This window comes from Archocentrus centrarchus, chromosome 1 (assembly GCF_007364275.1).
Source record: "Archocentrus centrarchus isolate MPI-CPG fArcCen1 chromosome 1, fArcCen1, whole genome shotgun sequence".
Taxonomy (NCBI): Eukaryota; Metazoa; Chordata; class Actinopteri; order Cichliformes; family Cichlidae; genus Archocentrus; species Archocentrus centrarchus.
The window spans coordinates 30209228-30231296 of record NC_044346.1 but is presented as its reverse complement, the minus strand read 5'-3'; the positions used below and the strand labels follow the sequence as shown (position 1 = coordinate 30231296).

Here is a 22069-nt window from a genome sequence, read left to right as displayed (position 1 = left end):
AGTTTGTTTGCATAAAGCAAGTCAAAGTACAAAGATCTTTCAAATGCCAGTAAATTACCACACACTAAGTTTGCACATAAGTGAATAACAACAGACACAGCAAACACTGACCAGGACGATGACAAAGTGTTTTGTTTATCCAGTGCAAATACATTATAATTAATAGAATACTTATTGTGTGTAAATATATGCAAGTGAACTCATTTTTTTTTAGTGTTTTTATGCCTGTGAATTCCTTTGGACCTCTATATGTGAAACTGGGATATAAAATTGAACTGCACTGAACTTAATTAAAGTAGATACTGAGTTTATGATCTGTTGTCTTCCATGTTTCTTCACCACTTTTTACACCTTGGTAATAGGCAAGCTTCACAAGGAAACAGAGCACATTCTAGCATGTTTACTTGTAGTTCCTAGAGTATCTTAAATTAGAATGGGAGGTAGAGCCTACAGTAGAAACTGTATCCCCACTGCCTGTCTTATGTTGTGTGATTTGTTGTTATTTATTTATTTATTTACATTTTATGCTTAGTAGTGTTTTATATTTAGTCTATGCTTCGGTTTTTACGCTAAGTTGTGTGTCATTTTTGTTCTTAATACTGCACATTTTGGGGTTTGGAGAAACGGAATTTCAGTCTTCAGTGTAATGTATTATTACATGGTTTGATTGACAATAAAGTTCACTTTGACTTTGACTTTGACTTTGAGCTTTCAGGCCCCTCTTCTGTGGAACCAGCTCCCAGCTTGGATTCGGGAGACAGACAACCTCCCTATTTTTAAGATTAAACTTAAAACTTTCCTTTGTAATCAAGCTTGTAGTTAGGGCTGGATCAGGTGACCCAGAACCTTCCCTTACTTACGCTACAATAGGCCCAGGCTTCTGGGGGATTCCCATGATGCACTTTCTTTTTTACTCACCTCTTTCACTCTCATATACAAGATTTTAGATGAACTTCACTGTCCAACACTGTTTTTTCAGGGAGGTGATGGCTGCCCCCAATCTCCTGCGAATAGGAACCAAAGAAAACATCTTTGTTGAAATTCAAGATCCTGTTCTTAAAGAAAATGTCAGTGTTCATATCTCCGTGTTGACGTACCCAGCAAAAGCCAAGAAGTTGGCATCGACAACTGTGACCCTTACTAAGGACAATTACTTCCAGGGCTTTGGAAACATTTTGGTACTGTACCATACAAGTTTTCATGGGCATTTTCAATGGGCACATGCAGTTAAAAAAGAAAACAAAAAAAAGGGGCTGATCTTCTAAGATTCTCTGAGATTTACAATGTCGTTGTTTCCTGCAAATTTTTTTTTCTTTGTCTTCATATTCTAATCTCTCCTCTCACTTTTATTTATTTATTTATTTTTTGATAACCTGATCTGTGACTCTAGATGTCTGTACACAGATATCCAGATTTACAGGTTTCAAAAATGCATGGCATATTGCCAACTTCTTCATTCACACCGTGTCTCTCGATTCCTAGATCCCTGCTGAACACTTCAGTAAAGATCCCAACATAAAGCAGTATGTTTACCTGCAAGCACAGTTTAATTCCCGAACACTGGAGAAGGTTGTGTTAGTCTCCCTTCAATCTGGGTACATTTTCATCCAGACTGACAAGACCATTTATACTCCCAATACCCCTGGTGAGTCATTTACTCCATCAATGCTGAGAAACAAAAACCTACACCTGCAAAATAAATTGTCATAAACAGTCATGAACAATAGTATTTCAGAGACTAAAAATGAAACCAAATACAAACAAAAAAACTTCTGAAAATGTAACTGTAATAAATAATAGCTTTACAACGTGAAGTTCAGAAGGAATATTTTGTGCCTGTCACTGTCATTTATCTGTTTTGACAACGGCTGGAGTAAAATCTGTCCAGAAACAGAACCAATTGCTAAAAAAAAAAAAGCCTTGTTACAATGTGAGTTCTAGTGTGTATTTTACAGTTGTTATTTGTGAAGTAAAGCAGATAACCTCTCAGTAAAAAACAAAAAAACAAAAATGTTAATAAACTGATATAAAAAGGTCAGAAAAATAGTGCTCTTTCATCAAAGCAGGTTATTCAAAAAGAACTTAATGCTTTCTTGTCTTGTCTAATAAGTTTTTAACTTAACCTACACTTATCAAATGTCTTCCAGATTGCAGTTATATCTTTTTCGCAATCATTATTAGACACACCTTGCTCATTCACTTTTTAGTCGCTTATGCAAACATCTGGAATAAACAAAGTAATATAAACAAAGTGCTTCTCTTATTGTCTCTCCATGACAGTCCTTTACAGGATTTTTGCAGTGACGCCTAGCATGGAGCCCATGGACAAGGCCTATCAACCAGGAACTGATGCTTCAGTTGTCATTGAAATTATGGTATTGTACTGTTATCTTTCATAACTACATTACTATTTTACTATTTTATAGTAATATAAAATGTATGGGTAAGTCTGTCCAATCTTTTGACTGTTAGATAGATAGATAGATAGATAGATAGATAGATAGATAGATAGATAGATAGATAGATAGATAGATAGATAGATAGATAGATAGATAGATAGATAGATAGATAGATAGATAGATAGATAGATAGATAGATAGGACTGGAGGAGGGAGTATTGTCATATGGTAACAAAAAGAGGGAAGGTAGTCAGAACTGAGGGGATTGCACTACCAGAAGGCAACATTGCAGGGAATGGAGACTGCCCCAAATCCAGCACCCTAAGGCTTTATGCAAACCTGAAGGAAGGAGGCCAAGGTCAAGTGAGTGTCAGAACACTGTCCTAGATGAAACAACAAACATCCATGAGTACATCAGCAAGATGGCCACAAATGATAATGTGCTTAGTGAATACCTCAGGTAGCAGAAACCTGAGAAAAAAAAGAGGCACAAGAACAGGAACCATCATGGAAGAACAGGCCCCTGCATGGCATGTTCCACCAGCAGATAGAAAAAGTGGCTGATATAGAATAATCCTACCAATGGCTAGACAAAGTTGGGCTGACAGACAGCACAGAGGCACTAATCTTGGCCGCGAAGGAACAAGCTCTAAGCACAAGGTCGATAGAGGCTGGGGTCTACCACACAAGGCAAGACCCCAGGTGCAGGCTGTGCAGAAATGCCCCTGAGAAAATCCAGCACATAACAGCAGGGTCCAAGATGGTAGCAAGTAGAAAATACATCAAATGCTACATCCAAGTGGTTGGCATTGTATACAGGAACATCTATGCTAAGTATGAACTGGAAGTTGTAACAGTCTGTAACAGTCGTAATTGTGGTGTCTCTTTACGACAGTCTAAGCTTTTCGTTAATGATGTCACCAGTGTGCACCCACCGCTCCTCTGTAGAGAGCGTGCGAGAAATGTTTTGGGGAGACGGACATATGGCTCGAGGCGGGCCTCTAATTTTCTTTACTTACTCTTTGTATTGTCACAGGATGTATGAACACTGCTCGTTTATATGTATAATAATGCAGCAGCCGTTCAAGGTTGGCTTTATAAGGTTGGTGAAGAATACGTCTATTAAAGGATAACACTGTGGAATTCCCAGTACCAGTGTGGTTGTGCGTTTTTGGCTGCCTGATAAGTACGTCTGCCGCCTCCTCTTCACCACCGAACACAACCCAGACGTTACAAGTCGTAATTGTGTGTTGTCTCTTTACGACAGTCTAAGCTTTTGTTAGTGATGTCACAAGTGTGCACCACTGCTCCTCTGTAGAGAGCATGGGAGAAACTTTTTGGCAGATGGACGCATGGATCAAGGCGGACCTCTATTTTTCTATCTCCCCAATTCTTTGTAAAATTATGGGTTGTATGAACACTGCTTATTTTCATGCATGACAATGCAGCAGCCATTCAGCTGGGCTTTATAAGGTTGGTGAAGAATAAATTTATTAAATATAACATTGTGGAATTCCCAGTACCAGTGTGGTTGTGAGTTTTTGATTGTCTGCTGATCACGTTTGCCGCGTCCTCTTCACCACCAAACATAACCCAAACGTTACAAAGTTCAGAGGTCAAAATTGCATACGCCCGCATGAGTGGTCAAGAATGACCAAGCTAAGTTCCCGTGGGACTTCCAGATACTGACAGACAAACTGAGGATGGCTAATCAACCAGACATAGTAGTTTTGTGGACAAGCAGAGGAAGAAAGCTGTTGTGATAGATGTAGCAATGCCAAGTGATGTTGGCATCAAGAAGGAACATGAGAAGCTCAAGAAATACCAAGGGCTAAGAGAAGGGCTACAGCGGATGTGAAAGATGAAGGTAACAGTGGTAATCCCCTTGGTAATCAGAACACTTGGGGCAGTGACCCTCACTCTGGGAGAGTGGCTCCAGTAGATTCAAGGAATGAGATTGCAGTCCTGGGAACAGCTAAGATCCTCAAGGACCCTCAAGGTCTCAAGCCTTTGGTAGAGGACCCGAGTTTGGAGCACAAAGACCGCCCACAGGGCAAGCTGGGATATATATGCTGTTACAGCAGTTCTTAACCCTTTAACAGCTGCAATTGGTGCCGATGCATCTGTTACCTGCCCTGACTTGTTGTGAACAGCTGGTGAATGTGATTGCATCACCGCTGAGACATCTAATCAAACGCACTTTGAATTACCATAATTACACGACAGTTTGTCCTATTGGAAAAATTCAAACAGTTTATGAAAGCTGAGAGATTGCACTTCATAACCAGTATAGGGTTATTATCATAAACAACGAGTTGAATCTAACATTTAACATTTAAATCTATTAATGGTGGCACCTTTTAAGTTTTAAGACCTGTGGTAAATAAAGGGTTAAAATGGACGGTATTTAACAAAATGGACTTCTCATTTTGTCAAATACCTGTTGCATTTCTCGTCTTCTTCACCCACACCTCTGGGGAATGGCGCAAAGATATAAGGAGAGAAGTCAAGAAGAGAAATTAAAAATGTGTAATTTGGGAAATGAGAAAAAGGGAAAGTCATTTTTAAAAAAATCCCCCACACATAATGAACATGACCTCTCTGTCAAAACTTAAATGGGGACAAATCAACAATTAAATATCAAGATGTAGAAATGTTACAAATGATAAAATGCATTGAATATATTGGTGATCCTCACTCCTTTTGATTACTTTTGTGTATTTTTAGAACCCTGATGGAATCATTTTAGAATCGAAGCTTGTCCTTATAGAGTTAGGAATGTACTCTGGAAGTTACAAGCTCCCTGAAATTGTCAGGTGAGTTTTTTTCCCCAGTGAGCTACCTGGAAAGCCCTTTCAAATTTTGATATCTTATAAGCAGATCAACACTGAAATATGTATTCTTTATGTACATCTGTATATGTGTTTGTGTGTTTAGTACAGGACAGTGGAAGGTGATGTCAAAATTTGACACAGAATCAAAGCAAATATTTGAGGCAGAATTTGAGGTCAAAGAATATGGTGAGTTTGTCCAAATGTAGCCTATAAAAGCTTCCTTTTTTGCCTCACTAGACACTTAATGGATATTATTTCGCAGTGCTTCCCAGTTTTGATGTTCATCTGACATCTGTGGTCCCCTTTTTCCACGTGGACAGCAATGCGCTCACCATCAACATCAGAGCTACGTATGCAAAGGCTTTTGATTTGTGGATGAAGACAGTTTCATTTAGAGATTCATGGAAAGAAAATATGTTTGAGTTGGTTCTTGATTGCAACAGTTTATTTTTTATATTCTAGTTATCTATTTGGTAAAGAGGTGACTGGTACAGCTTTTGTGGTGTTTGGAGTTATAACTGGTGATAAAAAGACGGGCATTCCAAGTTCTCTTCAGCGAGTATCGGTGAGTGCACATTTATTATTTTAATGAATATCTGTAAATCTGGTCTGTGTGCCTAACTTTTATCTTTTGTTCTCTCAATCCATGCCCAGTTTCCTAAACTGAAACAAATATAAGCATGAGAATTTGGCATATTAATTGCTTTTAAAAAAAAGTACAACACTTCTGAAATTTTATATTATTGTGTACTTGGTACTTGAGCCTGATTTTGTAAAGATCCCTACAAATAATTCTATTAAAAGTTTTATTCATGTGTAATATGAGAATTCAAAACAGATGCCAGTAAATGAACCATTTTTGTCATATGTCATATCAGATTGATGAAGGAACAGGAACAGTGACACTGCAAAGACAACACATTGAAGAGACCTTTGCAAATATCCATGCCCTGGAGGGAAGCTCCATATTTGTTGCTGTCAGTGTGCTGACAGAGAGTGGTAAGAAGAAGGCACCATTTGTAATATGACGTTTTAATATTACTGATTCTGCTGTCTCACAAGGGTGAAAAGTATCATGAGTGTTGTCATTACCATCATGAGTGTTTTTTTAATTATCTGAAACATGAAGATTATTTAATGTTTTATCTTACATGATGTTCTATATCCCTGCTTGGGGGGGGGGTCCTGATTTGGTCAGTATGAAACACTTGAGTTCTTATTTAGGTCATGGGGCATTTAAGTAGGGGTGTCAAACATATGGTCTGTGTGACAGTACTGGATCTCCAAAATTTAAGTAAGTAACTAATTAGTAAGTAAAATGTATTTATATAGCACTTATAACACATAAAAATCACAAAGTGGTTCACAACAAAAAACAAAATTAAAGTATAACAATATAGAACAATAGAATACAGCATAACAAGTCAATTAAAGCTTGTCTACATAAAAATATAGACAAGGTTTGTAAAGACTGAAAATTTTCTAATTTTCACCAGAAAGCACTTTCTTGATAGTTGTCAAGAATGAGGGTGGTTGTATGAATTATTGATTTTCATCTGAGCCAGAGGTCTAAGTTGGTCTAAGTACCCCTAATCTAAATCCTAAATCTAAGATCTTATTTTGTTCTCCCAGATCTTGGCAATCAGGGGACAAAAATAAGTAAATAAATGATCTAACTGAAGTTGTCTACATAATTTAAAATAAATATTTACCGGTACATTTTAACTGAAAAAAATGTTTACACTTTTCAAATACTGTTTTTATTACTTGCTTATTGGCTTAGGGTTACAAGTAATAACATGAATTCAGGCTAGAAACCATGGCCAGTTGTGCAGTAGAAATGCTTCTAAATGTGGAGAGTTAGAACAAAACACAACAGTGTTTTACATATTCTCTAAAGCCTCTGATATTTAAAATTGATTCTTGTTAAAAAAATATATATATATATTACAAAGGTGGTTAAATTAACAGATATTATATAATGGCCACTAAATTAAAAAGCTACAAAAATAATGCCAAGCTAAATGGGAGATGCTATACCTGAACTCCTGTAATTTCAAAATGGAAACACTAATTCATCTCAAATGGCAGTTTATGAGGGGTTTCTCTACATTTTTGATAAAAGTATCTTGATGTAGTACAGCACAATAAACACGTGAGCCAGTGCATGAAATTTCAAATATGAGAACCTGTGATGAATGTATTTGCATACTTTTGAAGAGGTTTTGGTGAGATTGTCCCAGAAACACCAACCAAGGTTTCTTGGAATGGTCTGATTGTGCAGAATTCAGCAATTTATAATACATGATAGAGTCTACATTCAAAAGTGACTACCTGGACAAATTAAAATAAAGAGGTGTGAAAGGTGTAGATCTATTAAATGATCCACCTCTTATTTTCAAACTTAGTATTTACTTGAGTAAAATATCTTTTAATCACAAAGTCATGAATCTTTTAAAAAATAATATTCACATGGCATCTTTAATAAATCTAGATAGGCTGTTAGATAAACTGTATTAATCAGAGTACTGATGCTATACTCTGATTAGCAATTCTCAATCCGTAGGGTTTAATATGGAAAGGGGGGCCAGCCTTTGCAACTATAACAGTGCCAAGTCTTCTGGGAAGGTTTTCCACAAGGTTTAGGAGTGTGTTTTTGGGAATTTTTGACCATTCTTCCAAAAATGCATTTGTGAGGTCAGACACTGATATTGGATGAGAAGGCCTGGCTTGCAGTCTCAACTGTAATTCATCCCAAAGGTGTTCTATTGGGTTGAGGTCAGGACCTTTGCAGGCCAGTCAAGTTCTACCACACCAAACTTGCTCATCCATGTCTTTATGAACTTGGTTTGTGCACTGGTCTACAGTCATGTTGGAAGAGGAAGGGGCCAGCCACAAACTGGTCCAATAAAGCTGGGTGCATGAAATTACCCAAAATATCTTGGGATGCTGAAGCATTAAGAGTGCCTTTCACTGGAATTAGGCCCAAATCCTGAAGAACAACCCCACGCCATAATCCCCCGTTTACCAAACTTTATAACTGGCAGAATGCAATCAGACAAATAATGTTCTCCTGGCAACCATCATACCCAAACTAATTCATCAGATTTCCAGACAGAGAAGCATGATTGGTCATTTCAGGGAACACATCTCCACTGCTCAAGAGTCCAATGGTGGTATGCTTGACAGCACTGCAATTTTGAGATCTTTGAGTGACTCAACCAAGCAACAGAGGGATTGTTAGGGATCAGTGAGAACAAATAGTTGATTTCAGGCAGAATCATCATTTTAATTGTGGCAACTCTCACCTTGAGTGTTGTAAGTAAAGTATTTCAAGATTCATCTTCTACCATTTTTAGTAGAGGAATGTGATTCAACCATACCAAATCAGAGCCTGACAGGAAAATTTATACCTAAATATCTAATGTTACCTGGTTGTAGTGGAGTTGTGGAGGTGTTCTGAAAGTCACAATTCTGAAGTAAAACTGTTGATTTACTCCAGTTAACACAATAGTCTGACATAGAAGAAAACACACCAATAAGTGTAATCTTCTTCAGAGGAGATGTTTGTGAATTCTTCCAAAAACTGATACATAATCAGCATATAGGATTATGCTATATGCTGATTATGTATTACTATAGGATTATCTTATGGTGGAGCAGTACTGACTTCAACTGAGGCTAATTGAAACACAATTAGTTCATCTCTATTTGCTTTTAATTGAGATAGTTTGTTACAAGCAGACCGACATTAAATGTAGCGGTGAACGTTTTAACCTGTTAACTGGCCGAACCAAAGTCATCTGAAAAAACGACGCCCTCTGGTTATTATGGGCTCTGGAAAACCCATGTCATTGCCCATTAACTGGCCGTGTCCTGGCCTCTGGGATGTAGTGCATTTTATATGAAAGGCTAGACCCTCCTATTTTGATTGACACCTCATTCGGCCAATCATATTAGGAAATGGGTTTTCCAGAGCCAATAATAACTAGGGGGAGTCACGTAGCTTTTCAGTTGATTTTGGTGCAGCCAGTTACATTATTGGCCGAACGAGGTATCAATGAAAATAGGAGGGTCTAGCCTGCCATATAAAATGCACTACATCCGTGCCGCTTACGGGATGTGGCTGTCCGTTGCCGAAACCCTCGATCTCTGAGGGAGAGAAGGTAGAGACTTGGGGCTCCAGCATAGCACAAACAGTTCAGAAACAATTTGAAATAAGGAAGAAAAAAAAAAAGCAATTTATTAACTGATTAAGTCGTGTTTCAAACTGCTTATTGCTAGCAGATCTATTCTGGTCCAAAGTACAGCCGTGACCGGTTCTGAATGACGGCTTTACAGCAGACAGCCGCTCCAACTCTTGCCGCTTCTGCATACCAGCGCAGAATGTTTTAGTGGTATGCAGTACTGGACTGTACCGGCTTACTTTCACCCCTGCTCATGAGTAAGGTCTATGCCAGGGTGCTGGAAAGGAGGGTCCATGCATTAGTCGAACCTCGGATTCAAGAGATTTTTTTCCTGGTCGTGGAACACTGGACCAGCTTTTCATCTTCTCGAGGAAATTCAAGTGTGCATGGGAGTTTGGCCATCCAGTCTACATGTGCTTTGTGGATTTGGAGAAGACATTCAACTGCGTCCCTCAGGGTATCCTGTGGGAGGTCCTGTGGGAGTATGGGTGTCTGGCCTGTTGCGGGCCATTCAGTCCCTGTACAACCGCAGCGAGACCTTGGTCCATATTTGGGGAATTGTGGCTGATTTGTGGCTGGTTTTCTAAATATATCCATAAACCAACAATAGCAACTAGTTCTTCAGCAAGGATGGCATTTCTATATGGGGTGGCTGTGGCTCAGGCGGTAGAGCAGGTCACCTACTAATTGAAAGGTTGGCGGTTTAATTCATGGCTGCTCCGGGCTGCAAGCCAATTCTTGGGCAAGATACTGAACCCCCAAGTTGCTCTCCGATGCAAGCGTTGGAGTGTGAATGTTAGACATTAGCTTAGCTTAGATACACATGGATGTGCTTATATGAATGGGTGAATGCAAATGTGTTGTATAAGTGCTTTGAGTGTTTAGTTAGAGTAGAAAAGCACTATATAACAGAGATCCTCAAATCCAGGCCTTGAGGTCCGGTGTCCTGCAGGTTTTAGATGTGTCTCTGCTTTAACACACCTTAGTCAAATATAGAAGTCATTAGCTGGACTCTGGAGAACTTGACTGCATACTGAGTAGTGCTGTGCGATACTGGAAGTAAATACAGGGCCAGTATCGCCGATATTGACACTGATACCGATACTTTTTGAATAATTGTGAAGCATTTTCATGAAAGTTAAATGTTTTGTGATTTTTTTTCCCCCTTTGGATCATTAATTAGTTAAAACCCAGGATAGAATTGGGCAAAGTTTATAGGTACATAGAAAATATTTTATCAAAATAAAAGTTTTTGTTCTGAAACATTAGCAGAGTAACAAAACAATTTTTTCCATACAATGTGATGTCTGGATTTTTTTCTTGAATAAAAGTGTACTAAATGATCACTCAAGAACAAATTAAAACTTTTTTCCAGGTAGTGTTTAGAAATTATAATACAAAAATGTAATAAAAAATATCTCTTTCACTAATTTTCTGGATTATTTCTTAAATAAACAAGCTGTACAAAATTATCACTCCACAACGTTATAAAACATTTACACTTCCAGCTCCACCCCCTACTTTCGGCCCGCAATTTGATGTCAAAAATAACATACAATTTGGCCCTTTACTTTTACTTTTTTTTGACATTTTGTTAACTCCTTAATTGGAGGGGAAAGCGAAATGTCAAAAAAGGGCCAAATTGTCTTGTATTTTTGACATCAAATTGCAGGCTGGAAGTAGGGGGTGGGGCCGGAAGTGGCCCGTGGGCCGGGAGTTTGAGACCCCTAGTAATATATGTTACGTCTCACATGATGGTATAATGTCAAAACACTGTGGGGAGGAGAGGAGCAAAGTGTGCCTGCTCCGTGCTGTGACAGGAGCGGCACTTAAACAGTCAGCTTGCATCTTTGATGAAACTGCAGCACTGCATGCAGGAGAAGCTACAGTAAAAGCTACAGTAAAGTATCAATCTCATTACACTGGTATTGATCGATATCAATACCAACATTGGTATCGATATTATCGATATTTGGATCGATCTGCCCACCACTAATACTGAGGAGGTAATTCAGCCATTTGATTCAGATGTGTTGGATCAGGGACACATCTAAAACCTGCAGGACACCGGACCTCGAGGCCTGGATTTGAGGATCCCTGCTATATAAGAACTAGTCCATTTACCATATGTTATTAATGAAAGGTGATACTGAGTTTGCCCACCTCAGATCAAAATTGGGCTGTATGTTGTCCATGAGCAAACGTGTTCAGTGGCGGTCATAGCCTGTTTGGCGCCCTGGGCGAGCATCCCCACCATAGATATATCTATATAATTTTCCAGCCCAGTGTGTTCACAAGCTGCCCAATCTGGCAACACTGCGACATCCACCAACATTTGTCCGAACTGTCTAGATTCGTATTTGTGTTATTTTTTTCATCAGGATTCAGGTTCACACAAATACTGTGAATTAATGACCATATTTACAGAATTATAAATTAAATGTGCTTTGTGTTCTATCAATTGTGTGCATCTAATTTTATTAGTGCATCTAATTTTATTAGATGCACAGATTCATTCTAGGCTCAGCAACCGAGACGAGAGAATCCCCCGCCTGCCCCTTTCCTCTGTTACAACCTGTCTGTCAGACCATGGCAGAAAGCTACATGCACCACACAGCAGGCAGAGGGCACCCATTACCCCATAAGTGGAGTAGTGCATTAGGCGCTGCTGAAGCAATTGCAATATGTTGGGGGGAGGGGCCCCACCTGCCCTAGATGAAAAGCTGCCCTGGGCAGCTGCCCATGTCGCCCAGATCAGAAACCGCCACTGCATGTGTTTGACACTTCTGTAGAGGTTAGAAGGATGGGAAGTTTGAACTGTTATTTAAATCCATCATTTTAATATGTATGTGTCACAAAACAGGTAGTGACATGGTAGAGGCACAGCTGAGAGGTATCCAAATTGTCAAATCACCCTACACCATCACCTTCAAGAAAACGCCCAAATATTTCAAACCAGGAATGCCTTTTGATGTAGTGGTAAGTTGCAAATTTACAATTATTTCTATGTAGAATAAGAGCAACAAAAAAACAAACAAAAAAGAAAAGCGATGACAATATCCTCACATCTCACTGCTCTAGAAAATATTTAGGATACAGTTATTCATAATTCAGTTTGCACATGTATACACAATGATTTTTTTTTTTTTTCTTCTTCTTCTTTTTTCTCTTTTTTTTTTTTTTTTTTTTTAGCCTGTCATGTCTGGCATCTTTCACAATCGGAATGATGATCCGAATGCACTGATGTACCAAACATATTTGCTTTGACAAGAACAGCTCTATATGTTTCCTATAGGCTCTTCTTGTTAATGTTTGCAATTTTATTTTTATTTATTTATCTTTTTATTTAGTTATTCATGCCAAGTCTGACAGGCAACAAGGAAGGGGCAAGAACAAGAGGTGGGGGGGAGAAAAGGGGGGGGGGGGGGGGGGGGGGGAAGAAAGGAGATAGAAAAAAAAAAAAAAATAAAAAAAATAAAAAAAATAAAAGGGGTTGATATACTCACACACACACACACACACACACACACACATCCATACACACACCCATATGCACCTACATATACACACACACACAAACACACACACACAAGTTTATTGTTTGTAGTAATGTGTGTGTATGCGCCTTTGTCATGCAATGTATTCGATAATGAGGGCGAGAAACTGCAACCATGCCCCCCGCGATCCAGAGGTAGATAGGGAAGGACCCAGGGGACCCAGGCCGTCCACAGCACAGGAGCTCAGAAGACTTGGGGCCACACATCCCGATGGCAACCGCGTACACTCCCCAGAAGAGGAAGGAGGGAGGCTACAGACGGAACCCCCACAATCCAGGGGCTAGAGTCCAGAGAGCCAGAGACGACGGGCAGCCCACCCCCCCCGGCAGGCCGGCACCCCCAGCACGAGCCAGGCATGCGTCCCCCGAGGCCCCAAGCGCCCGAGAGCAGCCCGACACCCGGCAGAGCCCCCCCACGCACCAAAGAGGCCCAAGCCACCTCCAGGTCACGGCCGCCAAGGGAGCAGGCCAAAAACCATGCCGAGACATCCGGCCACACATCCCGGGACCCACGGGCACCCACACCCCAGGGGCGGCAGTGACGACCAGTGGGGAGCAGCGTGGAGCGGTAGGGAGGGGTAACTCCCACCCTCCGTGTCCCACCGGTGCCAAGGCTTGGCAAGCCACCAACCCAGGCCCAGCTGTCCACACACACACACTCTCACAAGCACGCACGTACACACACACACACACGTACCAGTCATTCCCTCATGTACACACACGCACATACACACGCACGCACATTCGCATGCACCAGTCACACACTCATGCATACGCACATGTAACATACATGGACATCTAATGTGGGAGAGCGGGTACCAGCACCAAGCCAGCGGCAACCCAGGGAAGCAGCCAACCCAGCCCCGAACAATGAGCCAGTCCCCATCCCAGGCGGGGTGCATGGAACCGGGGTGTGAGAAGGCCCGCCCGCCCCCTCCTCCCACTCAGCGTGTTGGGGGGGTGATGTGAATGTATGTACTGAGAAGAATGTGTATGGCTGTGTGAAAACTACAGTGCTTTTAAAATTGGAGGGACAGATGTAATATGAGCACTGAATAACAGCGCCCATCCACACCGTCCCCCCAAGGCCCTCAATGTCTAAAATGTAAATAAAATTGAGGTGCAGGCAGCAGTGAACAGACAAGTGGGGCCACCTCAGCAGTGCCACCCACTAACCACTGTGTGACACACCTGCCCCCCAAGGCCCTATATGTACTATGATGTGTTGTGAGCTGTATAATGCAATTAAAAAAGGAGGAGTGGGACATCACGCAGCACAGCGAGCAGAGCCGAGGTGATGGCCCTACTCAATGCAGCACGAGCCCCCCACCCCCGAGAACCTATGTGTGCATAATGTGATGTTAAACTGAGTGGGAGGAGGGGAGGGGCCAGGATAAATATGACCGGGAGGCAGAGGACTACCCCCCGGAGGAAGAGAGCCAGCTAGCTACTGGCTCACTAGGCACCCCAGTTCCCTACACCCCCCCGCAGCCCAGGGAAGGCAGGTCCAGGGCCTGAAGTGACCGCACCCCCAGGACGCCACCGTACTCCAGGCCGGCACCCACTGCCCCCACTGCAAACAGGACACAACACACACCCCACATGCATACAAAGGACAACAAATATCGCACACACACACACACGCACGTACGCACACATACACACGCACGTACACACACGCACACACACACAGACACACACCCCCACATACATACTCACACATACACACACACGCACACAGTGGTCCTGAGTCAGAACCAACCGGCCCCGTGTGGGGCAACTGCTGCTCCCTCACCTGAGCGCCCCACCACCCCATGGGGGAGGGCACCCAGAATCCCGGAATGCCAGCCAGACACCCCGACACAGCCAACCCACCCCACACGGCGGCGCGCCCAAGGGGGCACAGACCCCTCCAGCGCAGGGAGGGGCCCAGCCAGGAAACGGGCAACCCCGGGCACCAGGGCCCCGACCCCCGCACCCCGGCCCCCACAGAGGAAGCCGGCCACCCGGACGGGGCCAGCACCGCCACCACGGGACCCCGAGCCCCACACCCCACGACCATAAGAGCACCATCCAAGTCCCCACCACCAACAACCAGGGCCCGGACACAGAAACCACAAAACGGTAGCCACCGCCTCCAGGCCAGAGCCATCAGACACCCAGGCCCCCCCGGCCCACCCCCAGCCACCTACCGGGTGCGCCATGAAACTAGACCACAGCTCGTCACCCCCATCATGCGATGGAGCTGATCAGTGGGGACCAGAGAGATTCAAATTTTGCCAGTTGATTTTTAGAGGTGGCAGACATTCTTTCCAGACTAATGTGGTCTAAAAGTAGATTCTTATAGTGAGTAACGCATAAATCATTTTTTGATTTCCAATTCATGAGGATAGTTTTCTTAGCGATGCATAAGGTAGTAAGAACTATGTGTGATATATTTGTTTCCATGTTTAATTCACTTAAATCACCTAGAATGCACAGTTTTGGTGATGTTGGGATATCGCAATTAAAACATGTGGATAATTCCTCACATATCCTCTGCCAGAACCTCTGAACAGGTGTACAAGACCAAACTGCATGCATATAGTTTTCAGTATGGTTGCCTGAACAGTGGGTGCATATATTTGTGTCTCTGAGGCCCATTTGGAACATCCTGTGTCCTGTATAATGTATTCTATGGAGAGTTTTGTATTGTATAAGTTGTAAATTCGGACTTTTAGTCATTTTGAAAGTGTTTAAACATATCTGTGTCCAGAAGTTTTCCTCTGGGTTAATGGAAAGATCTCGCTCCCATTTTGTAGTTGGGAGGGATATTGAATCATTAATTTTTAATAATAACTTATATATTTTTGATAGTAATTTAGGGGTATAAAGATTTAGAAATTCTGTTACCAGTACAGGGGTTTCTAATTTTAAATTATTTAAATTAAACCTTGCCTGTATGATAGACCTCAACTGCTGGTATTCGAGAAATTTGCTATTGCTAATTTCATATTTGGAAATAAGTTCTTCAAATGAAATAAAGGTCCCATCGTGAATAACATGTTCTAAGTTCTTTATTCCTTTCTCTTGCCATGTTGAGAAGTTCAGTACTGTTTTTTTCTGACATATATCTGGATTGTTCCAAATGGGTGTCAGTTCACATGGGATAAGTGAAGACTTTGTTATCTTTAAGAATTCCCACCAGGCTGTCAGAGAGGTGTTTATGTTAAGACTTTTAAAACCGCTATGATGTTTAATACTGACGCTAATGAAAGGTAAGTCAGAGATTTTCACTTTTCCACAGAGTGTTTGTTCTAAATCCAGCCATGGGCTGTCTAAAGGGCTTGATTTGATCCATCTTGAAATATACTGTAATCTATTGGCTAAGAAATAGTGATAAAAGTTTGGGAGTTCTAGACCACCACTGCATTTTAGCTTTTGTACAGTTTTTAAACTTATTCTTGAGGTTTTATTTTTCCACAAAAATTTTGAAATGTTTGAGTCTAGAGATTTAAACCAGGCAACAGAAGGTTTATTAGGGATCAGTGAAAACAAATAATTGATTTTAGGCAAAATCATCATTTTTACTGTGGCAACTCTCCCCATGATAGATATAGGTAGAGAGTTCCAACGTGTGAGATCATCCTCTACTGTTTTTAATAGAGGAATATGATTCAACCGTACCAGGTCTGACAGCCTGGGGGAAAAATTAACACCTAAATATTTAATATTGCCAGATTGTAGTGAGGTGGTCGTGGTGTTCTGAAAATTACAATTTAGAGGTAAAACGTTTGATTTACTCCAATTGATGGAGTAGTCTGATATAGATGAGAACTTATCTATAAGTGTGATTGTTTTTAGAAGAGAAGTTTGTGAGTTCTCAAGGAAAAGTAATACATCATCAGCATAAAGGCTTATCTTATGGTCTGTGTTTTCTGTTTGAATTCCTTTAATATCTACATTTTGTCGGATTGTTGCTGCTAGTGGTTCAATGAAAATGACAAAGAGTGAAGGAGAAAGTGGGCAGCCCTGTCTGGTGCCTCTCTGCAGACTGAAGCTTTGGGAAATAAGATCATTTGTTCTAACACGTGCATTTGGAGAGCTGTATAATGTTCTGATCCAGTTTTTGAAGGATGAACCAAATCCAAATTTGTGTAGAACTGCTAACAGAAATTTCCAATTTACCCTATCAAATGCCTTCTCTGCATCTAAAGAGACAACTGTGGTTTCTAATTTATTAATAGAACAGTAATCTATTATATTTATCAGTCTGCGTGTATTATTGGCAGAGTGCCGACCCTTGATAAAACCTGTTTGGTCTGGATGTATAATAGATGGAGTGATTTTTTCTAACCTTCTGGCAAGGACTTTGCAAATTATTTTAAGGTCTACATTAATCAGAGAGATTGGCCTGTAGCTGGATGGGAGTGTGGGGTCTTTGCCTGGTTTAAGAAGTAGACTAATGTTAGCAGAGTTCATGTTTGGAGAGACCGCATGATTGCTCTGAATCTGAGCCACCATTCTGAGAAAAGAGGGTCTTAGTACAGACCAAAATTCTTTATAAAACTCTGCTGGAAAACCATCTGGGCCTGGGGCTTTATTATTTGGGAGATGCTGTATTGCTTCGTAAAATTCAGATGATGAAAGAGGCGAATCAAGAGTCGCGGCCTGTTCATCATTTAGTTTAGGTAGATTAATGTTATTAAGATATTCTTCAATTTCAGCATCAGATGGATTAATCTGCGATGAGTATAAGGCTTCATAGAAGTCTTTAAAAGAGTTATTTATTTGTTGTGGGTCGTGGGTAATATTACCAGTTGAGTCTTTAATAGAATAAATGGCTGTTTTTTCTTTATTTAGTTTTAACTGGTTAGCCAAAAATTTTCCAGATTTATTTCCATGTTCGAAGTTTTCTAAACGCAGCCTCTGCAACATGAATTGTGTCCTTTTATCAATTATTTCATTTAACTCCAGTTTTAGTTTCCTCATGTTGTTAATTATATGTTCTTGTGGTGAAGCAGCATAGGCAGTTTCTAAAGATTTAATTTTCTGTTCTAATTCTAACACAAGTGCTTTTTCTTTATTTTTCTTATGCGAGCAGTAAGATATTATTTTGCCCCTCATTACTGCTTTTCCTGCTTCCCAAAGAACACATGGTGATATTCCAGGTTGATCATTATTTTCTAAATATGCTGACCACTCCTTTTTGAAATAATTAATGAAATCTTGTTCTTTAAGTAATGATGTATTAAATCTCCAGTTCCTGGTTGGTGGTGTGACTCTTTTCTGTGTCAGAGACATAGACACCGGTGCATGATCACTGATAGTGATAGGGTGAATCTGAATGTCTGTGATATCCATCATCATGGAGCTGCTAACTAAAAAGTAATCTAAGCGGGAGTGAGACTTGTGTACTGGTGAGAAGAAACTATAATCTTTCAGAGTGGGGTGATATGAACGCCAAGCATCGCAAAGACCAAAATCCTTCGTGTACTGTTTAAGAATGTCTGCAGACTGCCAGTTCCTCTGACTCACTGCTGTACTGAGCCTGTCAATATCTGCATTAAGTACCAGGTTGAAGTCTCCTCCTATTATAAGTGTGGTGTCAGAGTGATCGGACAGCAAAGTGAAGAAGGTATGAAAGAAGGAGGGGTCATCAACATTTGGCCCATATATACTAGCAATGCATAAATCTATATTTTGAATAGTTAAATTGAGTATTATAAATCTACCTTCTGGGTCTGATGTAGTATTTCTAATGATGCAGTTTATCTTTTTGTTAATCAATATGGCTACACCTCTTTGTTTGGAGTTGTAGCAGGCTGAGTACATGTGAGGGAACTGTGGAGAGGAGAGTGTGTGCGCAGATGTTCTGGACACATGTGTCTCCTGTAGAAACACAACGTCAGCCTGTAAATCATTTAACCGATTAATAATTTTCACTCTCTTTTCCCTTGAACCAACTCCGCGTACATTCCATGAGACAAACTTGAGTGTGCTCATGTTTAGATTAACAGGTGAAGTGTTGTGTGTTTACTAAAGATGTGTGCGCGCGTCCTCGCATGTGTCCTCCATGACCTTGTGTGCGCATGTGTACGTGTCCTGCATGACTGTGTATCCTGTATGGCAGTGTGTGTGCTGTATGTCCATGTGGCAAACATGTTGGGTGCAAAAAAAGAAGAAGAAAAAGGAGTGTAAAGTGAGAGAGAAATGAAACAGTGCAAACACCAAAGAGCCAAGCATAAAAAAAGAAAAAAAAAACAACATGATAACAAAACAAAGAGCTGTGCATTAATTGTTATATAGAGACCTGTAGACCGGCCGTGGTTTAAGTTTATCTCTTATCTAATCAATTACATGCTTTAAATTAACATGAAGTTGCTCCTAATAAAGCCATGGGGTAACCTCCCGGTCCCTGTACAGCTGACCGTTAACATAAAGCTTATCTACAGCTACCGTAGCTCTGACGCCCTCAGTGATGTATTTCTTCCTTATTGGAAATAATACTCGCCTCCGATCGAGAATCTCTTTTGGAAATTGTTCATTAACACTGTAGTGTGTTCCACGCAGCTCTCTGCCCCGACTCCTGACCTGCTCTTTTTGCTTGTAATGTTCAAATTTAGCTACAATTGGCCGAGGCCGTTTGTTATCGGGCTTCTTACCTCCGAGCCGGTGAACACGATGGAAAGTTATATTTTTTACCGCTTCACTCGGGAGTTTCAGCTGATGCTGGAGGAATTCGCGAACCGAGGCTTCGGCATCCTCCTCTGCTTGCTCTGGGATCCCGGAGAAGACGAGGTTGTCCCGCATGCTCCGAGCCTGGATGTCCAGAATGGTCTCCCTCATTTTCTTGTTTTCCCCGGTCAGCTGTGTCATCCCATCGGTGAGTTGTTTCACGGTATCCCTCAGCGTTTGGTTCTCGACAGCAAGCGCCTTCACCTGCTCTTGGCTAAACTCCAACGACACCCTCAGCTGTTGGAATTCCTTGTGTAAAACCTCCACCAAGGCAAGTCGGGCATCTAGGCTAGTTAGCTTCTTGTCGATGGAGTCCAGGACATCAGTGAAGCTTTTCTCTGGGGATAATGTGGATGTGCTTGTTGAGCACTCGGAACGAGTGCGTTTAGGAGTTGGTGTGGCCGTGGTAGCAGGATTTTTTTGTGGTTTGCCCATCACGAAGTTGTCAAAGCACTCGTCGACGTAGCTCTCCAGGCTGTACAATGTTTCCTCGTCCAGTTTGTTATATTGAAAGAATTAATAGGCAGAGGTTAGTATTAGGAATAATTCTATTTTGGTATAAATATATTGGTTTGATTTACCTGAGTTGCACCGGTTTGTTTACTATACCGCCATATTACTTACGCACAGCTCTCGCGTGATCTCAGCAGTGACGCATCTCACCTGTAAAAGCACAAGTTTTGGCAGTTTGCTGCTTTGATTTTAAACCAGGGGTGTCCAAACTTGAGGCCCACGGGCCACTTCCGGCCCCGCCCACTTCTGGTCCATGAATTGATGTCAAAAATAACATACAATTTGGCCCTTTAAGTTACTTTTTTGACATTTTGCCTTCCCCTCCAATTAAGAGGGTTAAGCGAAATGTCAAAAAAGTAACTTAAAGGGCCAAATTGTATGTTATTTTTGACATCAATTCGTCCTTCCTAGGCTTTGGGTCTGCTCAGTGTCCCTTGACTCATTTGGTGCTGTGGGCTCCTCTTTCTGGCTGTCCATACTGCCTGAGTGGGACTGGGATGTGCTCTATGGCCTCTGTTGGGTCTTGATGAGGACCCCGGCCTGGAGACTTTCTTGTATGTTTTTGGCTCAACACACAGGTGTCCACTGCTTCTTGGCCTTTGTTGTAGGTTGAAGTCACTTGGTGTCTCTGGTTTCGTGGGTTTTCATCACTGCTCTGTGTGATGTCGATCTCTGGTGATTCTGGTTTTGTGTAATTAGAGCAGGTGTCACAACACAAATCACAACACTGCTGCATTTTGTTTCTTTATCGTCATTTAAGTGGCTGCATGCTGGGCTTCAGTGAGATGCATTTTGAAGGGTTTTGGATATGGGATAAGATTACATGCGCACACACACACACACACACACACACACACACACACACACACACACACACACACACACACACACACACACACACAAAAGGAGGTAATGACATATCAGAAGAACACCAGTGACAGGTGTCTCCAGGACACAGTCAATTTTATTAGAAAGCATTACATACATTTTCATTGCTAAGTAGATAATACCCAGCTTTATTTATCCATGGAGGGTGGCTGTAGATCAGGAAGTAGAGCAGGTCACCTACTAAATGGACGGTTGGCAGTTCAATTGCTGGCTGCTCCGGGCTGCACGCCAAGGGTAAGATACTGAACCGACGCAAGTGTTGGAGTATGAATGTGTGTAAATGTTAGACAGTAAAAGCACTTAGCTTAGTTACACTTGAAAGTGCTTATATGAATGGATGAATGGTCTGAATGGATGAATGTAAATGTGTTGTATAAGCACTTTGAGTGCTCAGATAGAGTAGAGAAGCGCTATATAAGAACTAGTCCATGACCTCTAAATTCAGATGTAGCCCTACAAATCTTAGAAACATGGTGTCTAACCAAATTCTTACTCTGGATGGCATTACCTTGGCCTCTTCCCACACTGTGAGGAATCTTGGAGTCATTTTTGACCAGGATACGTCCTTGAATGTGTATATTGAACAAATTTGTTGAACTGTTTGTTAGCACAATATATCTAAAATTAGAAACATTCTGTCTCAGAGTGATGCTGAAAAGCTAATTCATGAATTTATTACTTCTAGGCTGGACTATTGTAATTCATTACTATCAGACTGTCCTAAAGGCTCCCTGAAAAGTCTTTAACTTATGTAGCTAGAGTACTGACAGGAACTAGAAAGAGAGAGCATATTCGGGGTGGCTGTAGCTCAGTAGGTAGAGCGGGTCACCTACTGATCGGAAGGTCAGCGGTTCGAATCCTGGCTACTCCGGGCTACATGCCAATGTATCCTTGGGCAAGATACTTAACCCCAAGTTGCTCTCCGACCGTTCTGTCGGGAGTATGAATGCGTGTGAATGTTAGGTAATTAAAAGC

General features: G+C 41.3%; 1 protein-coding gene across 1 annotated transcript in view; it reads left to right on the top strand.

Moving 5' to 3' along the window:
* LOC115781666 (complement C3-like) overlaps positions 1–22069 on the top strand; it is a 101053-nt gene that overhangs the window by 589 nt on the left and 78395 nt on the right. Inside the window, exons 2-10 of the mRNA XM_030731871.1 lie at positions 980–1178; positions 1483–1645; positions 2281–2375; positions 5127–5215; positions 5337–5419; positions 5496–5583; positions 5696–5798; positions 6112–6232; positions 12284–12399. Of these exons, the coding sequence (XP_030587731.1) occupies positions 980–1178; positions 1483–1645; positions 2281–2375; positions 5127–5215; positions 5337–5419; positions 5496–5583; positions 5696–5798; positions 6112–6232; positions 12284–12399 (1057 nt within the window). The remainder of the gene's footprint in view (positions 1–979; positions 1179–1482; positions 1646–2280; positions 2376–5126; positions 5216–5336; positions 5420–5495; positions 5584–5695; positions 5799–6111; positions 6233–12283; positions 12400–22069) is intronic.